The 17346-nt window shown below is 37.8% G+C and overlaps 1 protein-coding gene and 1 long non-coding RNA gene across 6 annotated transcripts; both read right to left on the reverse strand.

The window, feature by feature from the left end:
- On the reverse strand, positions 3661 to 8462 carry LOC109231257. Of its 5 annotated transcripts, none has more exons than XR_002068783.1 (3): positions 8375 to 8462; positions 7164 to 7218; positions 3661 to 6943 (listed from the first exon to the last, which is right to left on the reverse strand). It is a non-coding gene; the product is annotated as an uncharacterized LOC109231257 (long non-coding RNA). The 5 variants fall into 5 exon arrangements; XR_002068784.1 differs by lacking the exon at positions 8375 to 8462 and adding an exon at positions 7533 to 8368; XR_002068781.1 differs by having other exon boundaries at positions 3661 to 7218.
- Positions 13136 to 16040, reverse strand: LOC109231258. Its single transcript, XM_019396860.1, has one exon. The coding sequence runs from the start codon at positions 15916 to 15918 to the stop codon at positions 13348 to 13350; it is 2571 nt and encodes an 856-aa protein (XP_019252405.1). The 5' UTR covers positions 15919 to 16040; the 3' UTR covers positions 13136 to 13347.

Consider the following 17346-nt stretch of genomic DNA (forward strand, 5'->3'; position numbering starts at 1 on the left):
AGGTCTGTTGTATCATATGGGATGTGTGCGCAAAATTTCAGGTCATTCGGACGAGGTTTGATAGACTCTTTGATCGAAAGCAGAATTCGGAAGTTTTTGGAGTTCTTAGGCTTGAATCCGTGGTTGATTTGATGTTTTCGATGTTGTTTTAGGTGTTTCGAAGATTGGTTTAAGTTTGGAAGGTGGTATATGACTTGCTCGTGCTTCTGGTTGAGGTCCCGGGGACCTCGGGGTGATTTCGGGTGGTCGACGGGAGGTTTAGAGTTGGAATTAGCAGCTGAAGTGCTGAAGCTCCTGTCATAACCGCCTGCGGTCCCGCAGAAGCGAAGAAGGGAACGCAGATGCGGCCTAGGGAATGAATGACTGGAGCCACAGATGCGGAATTTTAGGCGCACCTGCAATGGCGCAGGTGCGAGATTTTGATCGCAGGTGCGGTCCTGGAACGGTTAAGTGGATTCCACAGATGCGCACCTGGGACCGCAGGTGCGGGTCCGCAGGTGCGAGAATTTTGACTGCATATGCGGTTTTGCTGGGGCAGAACATATAAATTGAGGCCTTCGCGATTTTGATTTATTTTTCATCACTTTTCATACGGGATAGAGCTTGGGAAAGCAAATTGAAGAGGGAATTCAAGAAGGTTTCGTGGAGGTAAGGTTTCTGGACCCTAAACTTGTTTCTATGGTGATTTTTGACTGATTAAACTTGAAATCTATGGAATTTAGTAGCAAAAATTGGGGGTTTAGGGCTTGGGAATTGGAGGCCTAAATTTAGGGATTTGAGGGGTCATTTGTAGTTGGATTTAGGTATATTTGGTATGTATGAGCTCGTGGGAGGATAAAGATTCTATTGATGTATTTTTACTGGATTCCGAGATGTGGGCCCGATGGTCGGGTTTGGTCAATTTCAGGATTTGTGATATAATTTGATTAATTTCGTATGAGTTTCACTCCTTTAACGTATATTGATGTTTATAAACTAATTTTTGTTAGATTCGAGGCATTTGGAGGCCGAATCGAGAGGAAAGGGCGTCGCGAGCTAGAGTTTTGCTTAGCTTAAGGTAAGTAACGCTTCCAATCTTGGTTCTGAGGGTTCGAAACTCTGAACTATGTGTTCTATGATTATTATAAAGGTGACGCAATGCCAAGTGACGGGCGTGTGGGCGTGCACCATGAGAAACGCGGCCTGGATCATTCTAGAGCACCGCTTAGTGGTTCTTTCTTACCGATATCTGTATTATAATTATGTGATTTAGTTGATGAGCTGTGAATCATGCTGATTATCATGTTAAGGCTTCACGCCAATATTATTGAGACCCAAGAGGTCATTTCTTGCTGTCATATCATTTGTTTTGTTGATATTCTGTACTCAGTCCTATTCATGCAATATTATATCATGTCTCATTCTCGGTTATTGCTATTTGACACATCATATTATTGTCCGGGCTAGTGTCATGACATTTTGAGCCCGTGTGTGTGAGACTGGTGAGTTATGACTGAGTGAGGCCGAGAGCCTTATATTGAGTGGCAGTATGGGATCGGACTGCACGCCGCAGCGAAATATTGAACAAGCCTCCGTTGGCTTTGTTATAGCGCTTGGGCTAACGAGAAAAGCCCCTCCGGAGTCTTTACACCCCCAGTGAGCGCAGTTGATGATATTGAGCGATGGATCTTCCCTAGACATGGATCTTGTCCGAAGTATTATACCGAGAGATGGATCTTCTCCGTGAGGCTGGATTGGCCTGTGTCCTCGGTACTGGATGACTGCGGTCAGTGATATATATTCCGGGATGGATCTTCCCTAGGCAGAATGGCCATATACAGTACCGAGTGGTTGTGCACTTGTGAGTGGAGGTTCATGGAACATTGATTAAAATCTCTAAGTTTTGAACTTCGTACTGTTTAGTTGCATTTAAATACTGTCGAGCTTTACTTGAACTGTAAGCATGTCTACTTTCCTGTTCAGTTATATGTTATTACTTGTTGAGGTTTGGTCCGTCACTACCTGTCAGTCCATAGGTTGGACTTGTTACTTATTGAGTTAGTGTACTCACGTTACCCCTTGCACCTTGTGTGCAGATCCAAGTATTTCGGGTCACGGTAGTGGCTATTGATCATATCGTTGTGGACTGTTCTTTGGAGATTGCGAGGTAGCTGCTTGGCGACCGCAGTTCCGCCTTCTCCTTCACTATCTTCCTCTTAGCATAATTGTTAGATATTCTCAGACAATGTAGTCTTGTCTATTTCGAACAGTTGTAGTACTTTTACTCATGACTAGTGACACCCGAGGTCGGGCTTGTATTTCTTTCCGCTGGTTTTGGATTTCTATTTTTTATCTTATTGGATTTCTGTTAAAAATGCGATTTTTCTTAAGTTTTAAAATTGAGAAATGGAGTAATTGGAAATAAGGGGCTGGCCTAGTTCCACGATAGGCGTCATCACGATCGGGTCGGTTTTTGGGTCGTGACAGGGATGTTTTCTGTAGTGCAGATTATAGCCCCCAAATTAGGTCTTATAGGATCACATAAGTCGAATATCAACATCAGTTAAAAAGTTTCATCAAACACAAATAGGAGCTAAAATCCAATAGATGCAAATTCAATTGAGCTGTTAATTTGAGATAGACTACTTGAACAACAATCGCCTAATACATAGTTGGCACATCATTTTCTTGTGACCTAATTAAGTCTTTAAATCCAGAAAAAATTGCCTTATGCTAGAAATGGTGAAGTAGCTTATTTCGCAAACTCTAAGACAGAACACCAATAAGTTGAAAGGAAACGAAAAACATTTGCAGAACATAAGTGTTGTACAGATCTTGGGGGGCTTCCTCTTTACAGAGGCTTTCTGCATTCTCATTGAGTTCTCCTAACTACCAGCGATTAACATGAAATTGACAGAAAATAATTAAGTGAGCACATGCATGTGAATAAACCGAAAATAGATAACATAAAAAATAAAAATATAAAGAAAAGGAACCAGAAGGTTGAAAAGAACAAACTGAACAAAAAAGAAGAGCAAGAAGAATTCACTGGAGAGAGAGAGAAAATGAACAACAGAGATGAGCGAAAGAACCGAGAGAGAGTGAGAAATGAAAATGAGCAGTAAAACTTGCTAACAAATGTTAAAAGAAGCAGCCAAATATCTGCCATTACACGTGGAACCATAAATGGTCCCAGTGAACCAGGATAGTGTAAGATAGAACTGCTATGGGTAACAATTAGCCCTCCAGTTTGTGATTTAATTACCGAAATACCTTAGCAAGAACTTTAAGGCAGAGTTAGGGATCCGATTTCGCGGTGTTTAGAGATGTAGACCCAGATCTTCACCTAAATCTGTTATTTTTGGCCTTCATTGTTGTTTAACAGAACTGGGAGGCAACACATAGAAAATTGTCGAAGAAACGGGCATGAAGGCTGAAAATAAGTGGAAGGAGCGTTTTGTTTAACGTACAAAATTACGATTTTACCCTTGATCGTCCAACAAAGTTTCACTTATTATTTAGTTACTAGATGGTGTGTGCCCCTGCTAAAAGCACGGGCGTATGCCTCACATTATTGTTTGTTTATGTCGTATAGTTTGGTAGAATGTAAAGATGGGACGAGTGAACCTCACTAAAATTTTAAAACTTTGCTCTTGCAAAAGTCATTGAGGACATTTGGGCTATAAAGGAAATAAGGATCATCTTTGCAGATATACCAATATACCATCAAAGAATGTTTTGATCAAATTGCTCGATCAATACTCCAATCCACACTCTAAGCTGAATTTGGAAGCTAAAGAGCTAATTAACTCTTCTTCATAAAGAAAAATTATAGCACTTATCTCAAAGATAAGTCCAACACTAACCAACCTATCAGTCTAAAAAACACAAATTACCAAGTACTAACTTAACAAGCACCAGGAGCAGCCAATATCACAAATTTGAGCACACCTCACAGCAACCATTTACATAAGTTGCCTTGAATATATTGAGTGGCTAATGACACCAGATGGTTTTACATCCAAAACGTCGTCTTAGATTTGATGTTGGGCTCATCCGAAGCTTGTTCAACTGCACCCTTGCTTGTCCTCAGCATCCATATTTGTTCCATGTTTAATCGAAAGAAGAGCTACTCTAAAATATAGCAAAAATTACTAGCACTATTTTTTTAGTACTGGAAGCACCAATTCGGAGAAAGTCAATGGCAGAAAGGAGTGTCAGCAACATATTGATAGTTGCAATAATGAACTTAAGAAAACTTGCATAGTTATAATTCTTTGTTTGTTTCATGCAAATACACGTTCATAAATATGTCATCTTCACCAACAAATATTAGGATGGAGTGGTTCTACACAAATTGAACTTCTAGTTAGTATTCTGAAGGAAAAGGTTTCGTCAAAAAGGCTCTACCCATCAAAATTAAGCTTTAAATTCATGAAACATGTAGAGTACATTAACATGGAAGCATTGATACAAAATTATTGAATACTAAAATGCAACAAATAAGCCATAAATGGAAAACATTTCTCTTGGTAACGTGGATAAGCAGAGGATCACACTTTAATTTCAGAGCCGTAATCACAATTTATCTATAAATCTCTGTTTCATAGATTTATCTGTAGTCCCTCGTACGACTAATGGACCAATATGTTGTACCCTTTAAAGAGAGACAAAGGAAGGTTTAGAAATATACCCATCAATGTATATACAGTGGCAGTGGCGGTGGCAGGATTAATGCTAAAGGAGTTCAAAAAAGAAAAAAGTTAAAATGGTTGTAGCTAGTGGGAATGGAACCAATGACCTTACAAAGGTTTTGAACCCCCTTGATCACTAAGCTATACACTTTTGGGCAAGAGGATTCAAAACATAATATATAGAGGTAAAAAATAGATTTTGACTCATATATACAATGTAATTTTTCGACGAAGGGGATTCGGGTGAACATCCTTTCGCCCCCCTAATCCACCCCTGTGTATATACATCATAGTGTTTTGAAGGGGATGGAGAGTTAGAAAATCATCCAAGAAAACGTCCAATATATTTTATTAGCAATTTATGAAACATGTCAACCAAGTCCTAATACAACAGTTGCTAAACCATGAAATATAATACTCAGTAACTCGGCTTATAGAAGAGTAATAGAAAATGTCAGTCTAAGTTCAGTGAACACACATGTTAATTGTAATTACTTTTATACATTATCAGTGTGACAATGCTTCTATAATAATGAGATAAAATAATGGCAGTGTGTTCACCTTCTTCCACAGAAGAGCACTCAGTTGTAGAAAAATCATTATCTTCCTTCTAATTTTTCTTCTCTATCACTTACCCCATCAATAAATTCTCAAAACCAATGTTCTCTTTGTCAATCTCACAAGTTCTAGTACAGAAAGCTAACTTTTTAAAGGTGTCCTTCCGATTTGGTTCTTACCTCTTTGACTTGAAAATTATAAGATAGTAGATGCTATTAAATAGTAAAGACAGAAAGTATAACAATCATTGTTACCAAAAAAGGAAATATTTTTGACTTAAAATACCTTATAATGGTCAAGCAGCTATGCCAGTTTGAGCGCAGGCATGATCAAATCTCTCGCAATGTCATAGAGATTTTGACTCAATATGAATTGTGCATCACATTTCAAAACCCCGAAGCTATATGCAAGTATGTTTCATATCAGAAAAAGATCTGAGCTAAAACATAGAATGGAGGAAACTGAAATTGGTATTATACATATTTGATATTTTCTGACAGTGTTGTCGAGTTCATCCAAAATATATTTCCTTGTTTGAAGTCCTTTTTTATTTTTTTGAAGTAATAAAATTCATTAAGGGCATCAAGCAGATGCAAAAGAACCTTGCCTTCGAGTTCTTGCATAAAGATGAAATCTCCAGCTTCTTGATTATTTTAGGCGTAAAAGAATTTCAAGATATAAAATCAACAGACCAGATGATGCATTAAAAAAATTATATAGAGTATCAGTGTCACACTTTTTTGTGAACAACCCAACCATGTTGGATTCATAGTTCTCTATGAGGAGTATAACAGCAAAATTGAGAACCCCATTATATATAGGAGGCTTAGTCATCTTATGCAAAAATTATAATCTTCTTGCTATTTCAGTATAGAGATGCCTCAGTGAGTAGCCCCGTTTATAGGTTGTTGTTCACTTCTAAATTTGTTTAACATCAACATTATTTCTCAAAAAATAAAGAAACACTTTCACACCAATAAAAATATGACAGCTAATTTAACATTGCGTGAAGTCATGCGGAAAGTATTAAGATAAGAAAATATGGTCTATAAGTTACCTCTAAAATGATCAACTTGGAGCCAAATTATCATATTTCATATCAGCTGTATCAAGCATATTCAACAGACATGAGCCAGAAAGACCTTTGTTCATCCATCAACTAATTTAAGATCTTAGAAAAAATGCTATGTTTTGGCCCTCTAATAAACCAAAGGGATATGCCAATTCTTCGTAAGTTCTTAAACATTATCAGTTATCCAAAGGAAATTAACGCTTGTCTTAATAGAAAAAACTATTAATTCTTCCTGTACAGATGCTTTTATTGATAGCTAGGTGAAATTTGCCAAGAATAAGCAAATCCACAAAAGCAATGGAAACAATTTTCGGCACTCCAAATGTGCTACTTTGTTATCTGGCAGCATTCTGTAGGCTCATATCGAGAACAAACTTAAGGCTTTAAGTCAATACTGAGCAACAACCATTCCATTTTTTAATTTACACCAATTCTAATGTCCCAGAGTCCTTTTGCAGTATACAGCATAACCAATTACCAATTTATCTCATTAATAAACATGGCAGTAAGCTGTTAAAGCAATCAAACTTTAAAACTTCAAATCTTACCATGTATGGATGCTTTATCTTGAAAGAGTAATGGCCACTTGAGAATACAAAGTCCTAAGAGGTAGCACACCTAGCCTCTATGTTGTACATAGCTACATCCAATTTCGCAGATCTTCACTTATACAATAAAATTTTACTTGCTTTGTTGGACTATAAAGCACATCATATGAATTTCAGAGAAAAAACAATCACATATAGCATTCCATAATGCAACTCTCTAAGCCTACATCCTTTTTTTGCTACATGATTTATTGAATAAGTAAGATAGAATATGGCTTTTGGAAACAAAGAAGGTAAGAATGAGGGTATTACCTTACATGCGAAAGCATGTCTGCAGCTTGTAGTATAGTTTACATTCTTTCCAAGTCTAGAGCACCAATGGTTGATTTACGAATATGTAAGGCAGAAATATAAATGTGATATTTAGGAAAACGGTGAAAGTACGTAAACAACAAAGTCCATTATTAACAAACAAAGACTCATAACCTAACTAATTAGATGACGCGAAAAAATTAGAACTTATTTTTAACAGAACTCTATTCCAATTAGAATTACAATAAAAGACTCAAGAAAAAATTATGAAAATTTTTCCCCAATTCACAAGAATGCACAACTTTACACCATTGAAGGCAACCCTAATTTACTCAGTAATAGCAAAAGAGAAACAAATGAAGTTCTTACCAAATAGTTAAGTTGTTTCAGGCATATCACCGAACAGCTTTGGTTCATTGGTCTTTATAGTTTAGAATGCCATCACATTGTGTAGAATGAAAAAAAAGAATAAAGTAGAAGAAGAGAAAAAACAATTAAAATGGAAATTTTCTCAAACTGTAGTATATAATAATTACAAAAAAAATAACACCATGAAAGTATGTCTATAAATATAAGCGATACTGTCAATAACTAATTTTTTTTGTAAAGACCCAATCTTTCAACAGCAAGTTCAAAATTACAGATTTTCATATACTTGATTTTCAATAATTTATTAGAAGCAAAAGTAAAACAGACATCGATAATCAGTAATCCAAAATAATACAGTTACATGCACCAGTCAACTATTTTCAACCATGCATGTGCGGATCAGCAGGGGCGGATTTAGGGGGCGCAAGGGGTCAATCGAACCCCCTTCGAAAAATTTCACTATGCATATAAGGCAAAATCTGGTTTTTATCTCTATATATTAAGTTTTGAACACCTTGACACAACCTTGAAGTGTAGTTTAGTGGTCAAGAGGTTCAAAACTTTTATAAGGTTATAGGTTCAATTCTCACTAGCCACAAAATTTTTTTTTGAACCCCTTCGTAGAGATCCTGGCTCCGTCACTGCGAATCAGATAGACTTACAGACTTGTATATAAAAGATCTGGCGAAAAACTATACAAAAAAGTTGAAAAACCAAAATTGAAGGAAAAATGGACAAACTTTCAGAAGAATTCAGAAGTGATAGGCAGAAAGAAACCAAAAAAATTGAAACAAACTGAACAAAAATGAGACTATGAGAGAGTAGAGTGAAGAAGAGCTCACCAGAAAGCAGACATAGAGAAGAGGAAGGAGACGACCGAGAGAGATAAAAATGTACCCAATTTTCACCCGCGTGGCGACATGGGTCTCTAATCAATGACACGTAAAGATTTTTGGAAAGATAAACCCATAGTATGCCCTCATTGTAGGTCATATTAACAGAAATGCCATTGGTCGTACCAAAACCTTCACCTTTTATATAGTTAAAAAAATCTAATCTAATAAACTGTAACAAATTTCTCTAGCAATTACAACTGGAAATGGAACTCTGGAAGTATACATTACACTCCAAAAATACTAAAATTAGCTACGAATTTCGTTGCTAAATCGCTCGTAGCTAACAGAATTTCTTGATAATCATATCATTAATCCTTCGCTAAATAAAATTAGCGACGAATTTTCTGTTTAGCTACCAAACTAATTCCTATTTTTTGGTAGTGTTATATTATGCCAGGGTACAGAACCAATTGCAACAAGTGAATACCAAAGAGAGTCTGCCAATTTAATTTTTTTTTGGGTGTAACGGTTCGATATTCGGTATCCGCTGGACTAGGGGTGTCAATAGTTCTTGTAACGACCCGATCGGTCGTTTTGAGTCCTAGCGCTCCGTTCAGCAGTCGGAGGCCATGAACAGCTTCATTTCAGGTATTATGACTTGTACGCGTGGTCGGAATTAAGTTCCAGGAAGTTCAGAGTCGAATTGGAAAGAGGATTCTTATTTCAGAAGCTTAAGGTGAAAGAATGAACTAGGATGGAAATTTTGAGCAAACGACCTCGGAATCGGGATCTGAAGGTTCCAGCAGGTTCGTATGATGATTTCGAACTTGGGCGTATGCCCGGTTCGGGTTTTGGATAACCCGGGAGCATTTTGGCGCCTATTGTGGAAGTTAGCATTTTAGAAAAAATTTCATAAGTTTGGCTTGAAGTGCATTTCAGTGTTATCGATGTCCGTTTGGGATTCCGAGACTGTGAATAGCTCCGTATGGTGATTCTGGAGTTGGGGGCACGATCGGAAGTTAATTCGGAGGTCCGTAGGTCATTTTGGAGCCATTTGGCTAAAGATAGAAATTTGAAGGTTTTTGAGAAGTTTGACCGGAGGTGGACTTTTTGATATCGGGGTCGGAATCCAATTCCGAAAGCTGGAGTAGGTCCGTAATGTTAAATATGACTTGTGTGCAAAATTTGAGGTCAATCGGACGTGATTTGATAGGTTTAAACATCGGAAGTAGAAGTTTGAAATTTTGAAGTTCATAAAGCTTGAATCAGGGTGTAATTCATGGTTTTAACGTTATTTGATATGATTTGAGGCCTCGAGCAAGTCCGTAATGTGTTTTGCGACTGGTTGGTAGGTTTGGTTGAGGTCCCGGGGGCCTCGGGTGGATTCCGGGTGGCTAACGGATCGAATTCGGAGTTTAAAGAAGGGCTGGAGCTGTTGCTTCTGGTATTTCCGCTTCTGCGGAATTGGGACCGCAGAAGCGGCCCCGCAGAAGCGAGGAAGAAACCGCAGAAGCGGTTGGATGTGAAGCAGCTCAGGATCGCAGAAGCGGACCTAGATCCGCAAAAGCGGAACCGCAAAAGCGGTGGACCGTCCGCAGAAGCGAAAATTGGGCTGGAGCCAGTGTCCGCAGAAGCGGCATTTTGTCCGCAAAAGCGGGACCGCGGAAGCAGAAATATTTCCGCAGAAGCGGAAATTGCTGAGGCAGTGAGGGTGTTTTAAAAATCGGATTTTGGCTATTTCCTCTCATATTTTCTTGACTTGGGCGATTCTTGGAGGGTTTTCAAGAGAGGATCTTCATCATTAGTGATAAGGTAAGTTATCCCCACCTATTTTGAGTTAAATACATCAATTATATATGGATTTGAGCATGAAAATTGTAGAAAAACTTGGGGTTTGAGGGAAGACCTAGAAAATTATTGTTCTTGGAATTTGACCACGATTTTGGGTATGAAATTTAGAGAAAATTATATATTTGAGTTCCTAAGGTCATGGGTAATCTTTATCTTCGAAAAATTTTGGAATCCGGGCACGTGGGCCTGAGGGCATTTTTGTCAACTTTTCGATCGGAGTTAGGAATTGCTATAAATTAGATTGTAATGAATAATTGAGCATATATTAATAGATTTGCGTAACCGTTGGCTAGTTTTGGAGCGTGGTGCATCAGTTAGAGTCTTCGGAAGGGCGTGGAATGCCGGTTTGGATCTTCGGAGTGAGGTGAGTCTCCTTTCTAACCTTGTAAGAGAGAATTGTCCCCATAGGTGAGTTAATTGGTTATGTGCTCCTATTTGTGGGGGCTACGTGCGCACGAGGTGACGAGAGTCCGTGCGTAGCTACTATTATGCTATTATCCGGGTAGTCTAGGACCCAAAAGCATGCTATACTTTGAATATTTGTAATCTTATGGATAGTTGAATTGCTTAAACCACATCAAAATAGTAAATGAATTTCTAACAAGATCTAAACCTCATTTTCTTAATTTGTTAAAAGAGAATTTGTTCTTCCTTGAATAATTGCCCCATGTTGGCTTCTTGACTGAATGTCTCTATGTGTTCATTTTGGAACGGGCCGAATGCCTCGGCAGATTAAATAGATGCATCTATAGGCGCGTCGTCTACCCTCGGCAAGTGCACATTTCATTTCTATTGGAGCGGGCCGTCGCCTCGGCATTATTTGCGCATGATTTATATATCGTTGCCTGAGAGTTTTATACGTTGATGCTGCCTTTCATGGCTTGAGATAAATTGATAAAATAAAGAAAAGTAAACCTTGAAAATCCTTTATTATTTGTTGAAGATGTATTGCCTGTTTTCCAGCTTTGTGAGTTAGAACTGTTATATAAATCCATGATTTCCTCACATTTTTAGTATATTGTCAATTGACCTCTAGTAAGTGTCAAAGTTGACCATCTCGTCTCTACTTCTTCGAGATTAGACGGGATACTTGCTGAGTACACGTTTATTACGTACTCATACTACACTTTTGTGCATTTTTATTGCACAGGTATAAGTAACTCTAGTGGCCTACTGGGCGTTGCAGCGCGGATGATTCTGGGACTAGGTGAGCTGCATTATTCGAGGCGACCCGCAGCTAGTGTAGTTCCTTTCAGCATATTGTATTTATTCCCTGTCCACTGTATTTCGGACAGATGTTGTATTTTATTTTCCTTGTCAGTAGATGCTCATGCACTTGTGACACCGGGTTCTGGGATGGTTTTCGGAAGATTTGTACTAATTGTTTATTATTTAATTTGAATTGAAGTAGTGACCTTTTTATTTATGAAAAACTGGAAGGAATAATCCTAGATTTCGAAGGTATTAAAAGGAGAATTTAATTGATTATTTAGTTGGCTTGCCTGATAGCGGTGTCCGACGCCACCACGACCCTTAGTGGATTTTGGGTCGTGACAGTTCTGTTCGGCCGGTTATTTTATAAAATTTTATACCATACCAATTTTTCGGTTACTCTATTATGTATAACCAAAATTAGACTTTTCGAAACCGTCCCAATCATGTCGGTTTCTCTTCGGTATTAGTACGGTTCGTTTAATTTTCCGTATTTTTTTAAATGTCATGTAAAAGTCACTAGTAAAAGTAGAATACAATAACATACATACTTTTATAGGACTTAGAAAAACTCTCTAGACAGTTTTACTGTTTAAATGGTGATGAATTAAGAAAACATGAAATATGACCTGAGTATAGATCCATCAACTACTCTACAATAACATAAAAGAAACTAAGCAAAGACTAAAAAAAAAAAAAAAGATAAAATCACACGAGTAAAAAGAAATTAACCCAGCTGTGACTCAAAAATAAAGTCTATAGAAGATTTACAAAAAGATAAATCCAAATCATACAAAAGGAAACATATTCAATATATAGTAGTTTGCTACTCATAATCTCTAGAATACTTTGTGTCTTACTAGTGAATATGCCGGAAATAACTTAGTTTCACTAGGAGTAGCATAATAGGTTTGGGAATTATGATTTTGATTTTAATTACTTGTTGGCTTGTAACCATTTTCATAATTTCAAGCCCAAGGAAAAATTTAATGATTTATTATTTTGAACTTAATATATAAATATCTTTTTCACATGTGAATTTATTAGGTACGGTTCGGTACTTTTTTGGTTTGTTTCATAAAATAAAAAACCTACACTAATTATCGATACGACTATAGATTTATATAAGAACTTGTGGTTTTATTAAAAGAAACCTAAAAATCGGTTCGTATTACAAAAAAACGGGTAAATTGCGGAGGTTTATTTGCGGAGGGTATAAGTAACCTCCGTAATTTGCATAATTTTGCGGCCATATATTAGCCCCCACAAAATTATACAATTTACGGGGGTCTAAAACATCTGCAACCCTAAAATAATAGCGGGTAATTTATTTCACACTCCCTCCAATTTTTCCCCAATCTTTTTCGCCCTAGAAACTTCCGCCTCAACAACAACAAAATACTCCCACCGCTTCTTCTTCATTAATCAAGTTCTTCGCTTCTTCTTCTTCTTCATTAATCAACAAAATACTCCCACTGCTTTTATTCACTGAAAGAACAGCTGAAGAATACATTGTGCCTGTGATTTTCTTCAGTGTATTTTACTTTTGAACAGTGTATTTTACTTAGAATACACCGTGCCTGCGATTTTCTTCAGAATCAACCCATCCTCATAACTTTGCCTGCGATTTTTGTAACGATTCCCAGGTTGGAATCGTCATGGAAATGGAAAACAAGAACTAAAAAGAAGAAATGAAATGCAGAGAAAGGAAAAGACTCAATTTTCATTCAACATGTCTTTGAAAATAATCATAACAGGTATTTAAAGAACATGGAAAAAAGTGCAAAAAGCTAACTTCGGGGTAAAACATCAACGCAACAACTATTTTTGGGACTCAAGTGTAATTATTCTAAACTAGGGCCTATTTTCTTCATTTCCATTCGTTACATTCCATCCCCCTTATAACAACCTTGTCCTCAAGGTTGGAAAATGCAGAGTAAAGCACTCGAATGCACTGGCCAGTTGCCTCCCTTGGCTTTGTAGTAACTTCCTGGCTCTTGAGGCATAAGCATCCTGAAAATGTCTCCAACAATATATAGACCAACTTCATGAACTGCTTGTAAAACCAAACACATTTGGATTATGATGCCTTCTTCGCGAGGAAGATCAACTTTCACTGAAAAAGTACCATTATCCTCACGGTTGGGAATAATACTACTACACAAAGTGTTTCCTCCAGTTGTGGATGCATAAGCTAATTGAGTACTACTTAACTCATTTAATTCATCAGTCTCCCAGTTGCTTTGAAAAGGCTCAAATAGGCAAAATAGCTTATCTAATAGGACCCTGAAAGCATAATAAAAGGAAATCACTCCATAAAGGTCTTTGATGCATTCCAACTTGGCAGGTTTATGAGCCTTCAATGACTTCACAAAACTTGAAGTTAACTGGTAGTACTTCCAAAGTAGATCCTTCTTTGTTGTACATATCCCAATAGACACCTGATTGCATATCAATTGTAACAACATCTCCTGTATATAAAATACTACATAGAGCACCATTTCCACAGAACCATCAAAATCACATACCTCCAAAATGCTATGCTCCACAAGTAAAGTAAGTCCAAATTTGAATAATAATGGTAGCTCGGCCACAGTCAACACAAGGTTTATTTGATGAGGCATTTCCTTCAGTATCTCCCATGCCTTCAATCCATCACGAACAACAGCAACATACTGCTCCTGCTGGTGGACTTCGAGCTGACACACTTCCACACCAGAAACAACAAGCCCTTCTAGTGCAAGACTTACTACAAGAATGTTTCTTTTCCATAACCATGAACTCAAAACATTAGCCAACAAATTCCGACTTTCCATCAGTTTTTTGCACCAATTCAACTGAGTACATGCAACATTGTGTGTGTGGAATAAATCTTTCTCCTCTATCTCAACCAAAGTAACTGTTGCAGAAGAAACCTCCATTTTGCCATAAGCGAGCGAAATATCTTCAAGAGAGTGTGATTGAATGCCAAGGGCATAGAAGACACTAATAATGCTTCTATTAACGAGAGATTGATGAAATTCCAAGTGAGATATTAAGTACTGCAAGGTCACGATCAAGTATTTTGAATACATAAAAGGAAGACCAAGTTTTGGAGCATCTAAAACATGTAGAATTTCAATTGATCCTCCTGGGGATAGAAGGTTTGTAATGCCTTCATTTTTAGGTTTCCAAAGAAGAGCAAGCACAGGCAATGACTTAAAGCTTTGCACCACCATGCCAAGAAAATCAGGTGACATTTTCTTCACATTTGTTCCCTGCCCAGTATCCAGCAAAATCCAAGCATTTATGCCAAAGTTATGATGAATCCCCTTGACGTATTGGTCAATACCCTGAGTTGCCTTTATGTTCCTCATCTCTTCAAAATGGTCTGTCACTTTTGGAGCTCTAGTTTTATGAAAAACAACAAATAAAACTCCATTTGGAAGCTGGACACCAAGACAATGAACAATTTTTCCAAGTTCACCCTGCACCCTGTAAATACCTTTAGGCTTCAAGTAGTTAGGGGTGGTAGCATCCATCTTGTTGCAGCAGCAGCAGATCATTTCCTTGACACCAAGTGTAAAAGCAAGCAATGTAAGCTCACATGTATGACCATCCTTGGAAATACCACCCTCAAAACCACCAGTGGTGGAGTCAATGATAAGGACGACACAGTCGGCTCCGGAGGTACCAGCAATTATGTTCTTGATCAAGTTCCTGTGTCGAGGGGTATCAATCACAGTACAGTCGTATTTAGTGGTCTCGAATGTCCACAGAGCAATATCAATGGTAATACCACGTTCTCGCTCTGCCTTGAGCTTGTTAAGCACCCAGGCATACCAGAATGGCCTCTTGTTCATCTCAGCAGCTTCTTTCTCAAACCTCTCAATAACACCCCGGTCAATAACACCAATGTATGCCAACCCTTTGTTGCTATCCACAATAGGCTTCGATTCCAAATCCAGACCAAGTCCACTGGTGAGTTCCTCATAGCGATTTGGTTCCAAAACAGCCATAAGCAAACTTACAGGGCCACCATTATTACTTACTAATTGAAGCCAATTTAATCCAGCTTCCCCATGTTGAGGACATTCATCGTCTTTTACTACAACCTCATTATCTTCAAAAGCAGAATCATTGTCATCTACAAGGTAATCGTCAATTCCATAAAAAACAGTGGACCCTTCATTAGAATCTGGTGGAACAACTCCAAAATTGTCTCCTAAAAAGGTATCTTCAAGGAGTTCATCATTTCTCTTAAATTTCCCTATAGGCTCTAGATGGTCTTCACAACTAAACGAAAGTAGAATCGACTCCTTATTGGCAAATTCAGTAGTCAAGTTAATATCATTTCTCTTGGGACTTCCATCGAACACATCTACCTCACCTTCAGGAATTAAAATCTCTTGAAAAAGCTGCCTAGCTATTTCAGTACAATTGTCAAACACCTTGTCTGCATTTTCACCTTCGATTCCCATGATCAGGTTTTCGACCCAGTTCCCCATACTTGAATCGGATTGAATCCCCGAGAAAACGGCTCCTTCGTCCTCAATATTTCCAGCTTCAAATTCATTCAAAATAAACGGAGTCTCAACACACGGGTGTTGACATGTGATTTTTGACCTTCCCCGAAATTTTACTCATTTTAGCATGTAAATATTTAATTTAGGTCTAATATCCTCATTTCAACTAATTTTTACTATTTTACTTTATTTTATTACAAGAAAATAAAAAATTATAAAAAAAATAGGTTTATTAATATTTTATAGTCATTTTTAATCTTAAAAAAAAATTACAAAAAAATAGTACCCTATCTTTATTTTTATAATCTTGAAAACACAAAAAAAAAATAGTTTTATGTTTTATAGTTTAGTTCAATTAATTAAAATTAAATTTATATTTTTATATTATAATTGTACATAATTTTAGAAGAAAGAATTAGTTTTAGGTTGGTTTATCCCGTTTTTATAAATCTTATAGTCCATTTTTTTTAATCTTTGGCCCAAAATCCCTAGCCCATAGTTCCTAGGCCCATACCCCTAACCTAATCCCTACCCTATATAATACTACCTACACCACAAAAACACGGATAAAAAGAACGCCAAAAGCTGGAGACCTGACTAGCGCCGCAATACAGGACCCCAACCCCCTGAACCACCGTCTTCAACCTTCCCCTCCCCGTTTCTGATTTTGTTTCTTCAACATCAATACAAAAAAAACGACCACAGTTTCTTCCCGTTAACCATAACTCGCCAAACCTTGAAAATCAGCTGCTGCTCTCTTCATCTTCCTCCCCCGGCAGCTCGCCGGAAAAACGAGCGAAAACCCGAAAACACCATCAGCAGCCACCAACGAGTCCAGCTTTGAATTCCGTTTGTGAATCTCGTTTACTGCCCTTGCTTCGTTTATCTTGTTTCTTCCACTTCATAACTGGTTCTCCATGAAAGAACTCAACTGATTTCAATGGTAACGTAGCTAGGGTTTGCATGGGCGTATTTTTGACAGTGGGGTTTAATAAATTCGCATTTGTTTTAGGTGGATTAGGGTTTGTAGAGGTTGGTAACGGCTGAGTGGGGGAGGCAGTCGACGGACCAACCTCAGGAGGAGGCTGGCCGCCGGCCGTGGAGGCCATGAAGGGCAGTCGTCGGTGTGGGGATTTGATCGCCCTTTGAAGAGAGAGAAGAGAGCTTTTGGTGGCCGTATGATTTTTCCGGGTTGATTTCGAAGACTTTGGATTTGAAGAGCTAGATGATCCTAGCAATCCAAATTTATTCTTTTTTTTTTTCAGTAGTTCAGAGTATATTGGATGTAGCCTAGATGCTCAATCATTGTTAAGAGGTTTTGNTCCAGCTTTGAATTCCGTTTGTGAATCTCGTTTACTGCCCTTGCTTCGTTTCTTCGTTCAAGTTTGTGAGATCGACGTTCAGGTTTTA

The sequence above is a fragment of the Nicotiana attenuata genome, chromosome 8, assembly GCF_001879085.1.
Source record: "Nicotiana attenuata strain UT chromosome 8, NIATTr2, whole genome shotgun sequence".
Classification (NCBI taxonomy): Eukaryota; Viridiplantae; Streptophyta; class Magnoliopsida; order Solanales; family Solanaceae; genus Nicotiana; species Nicotiana attenuata.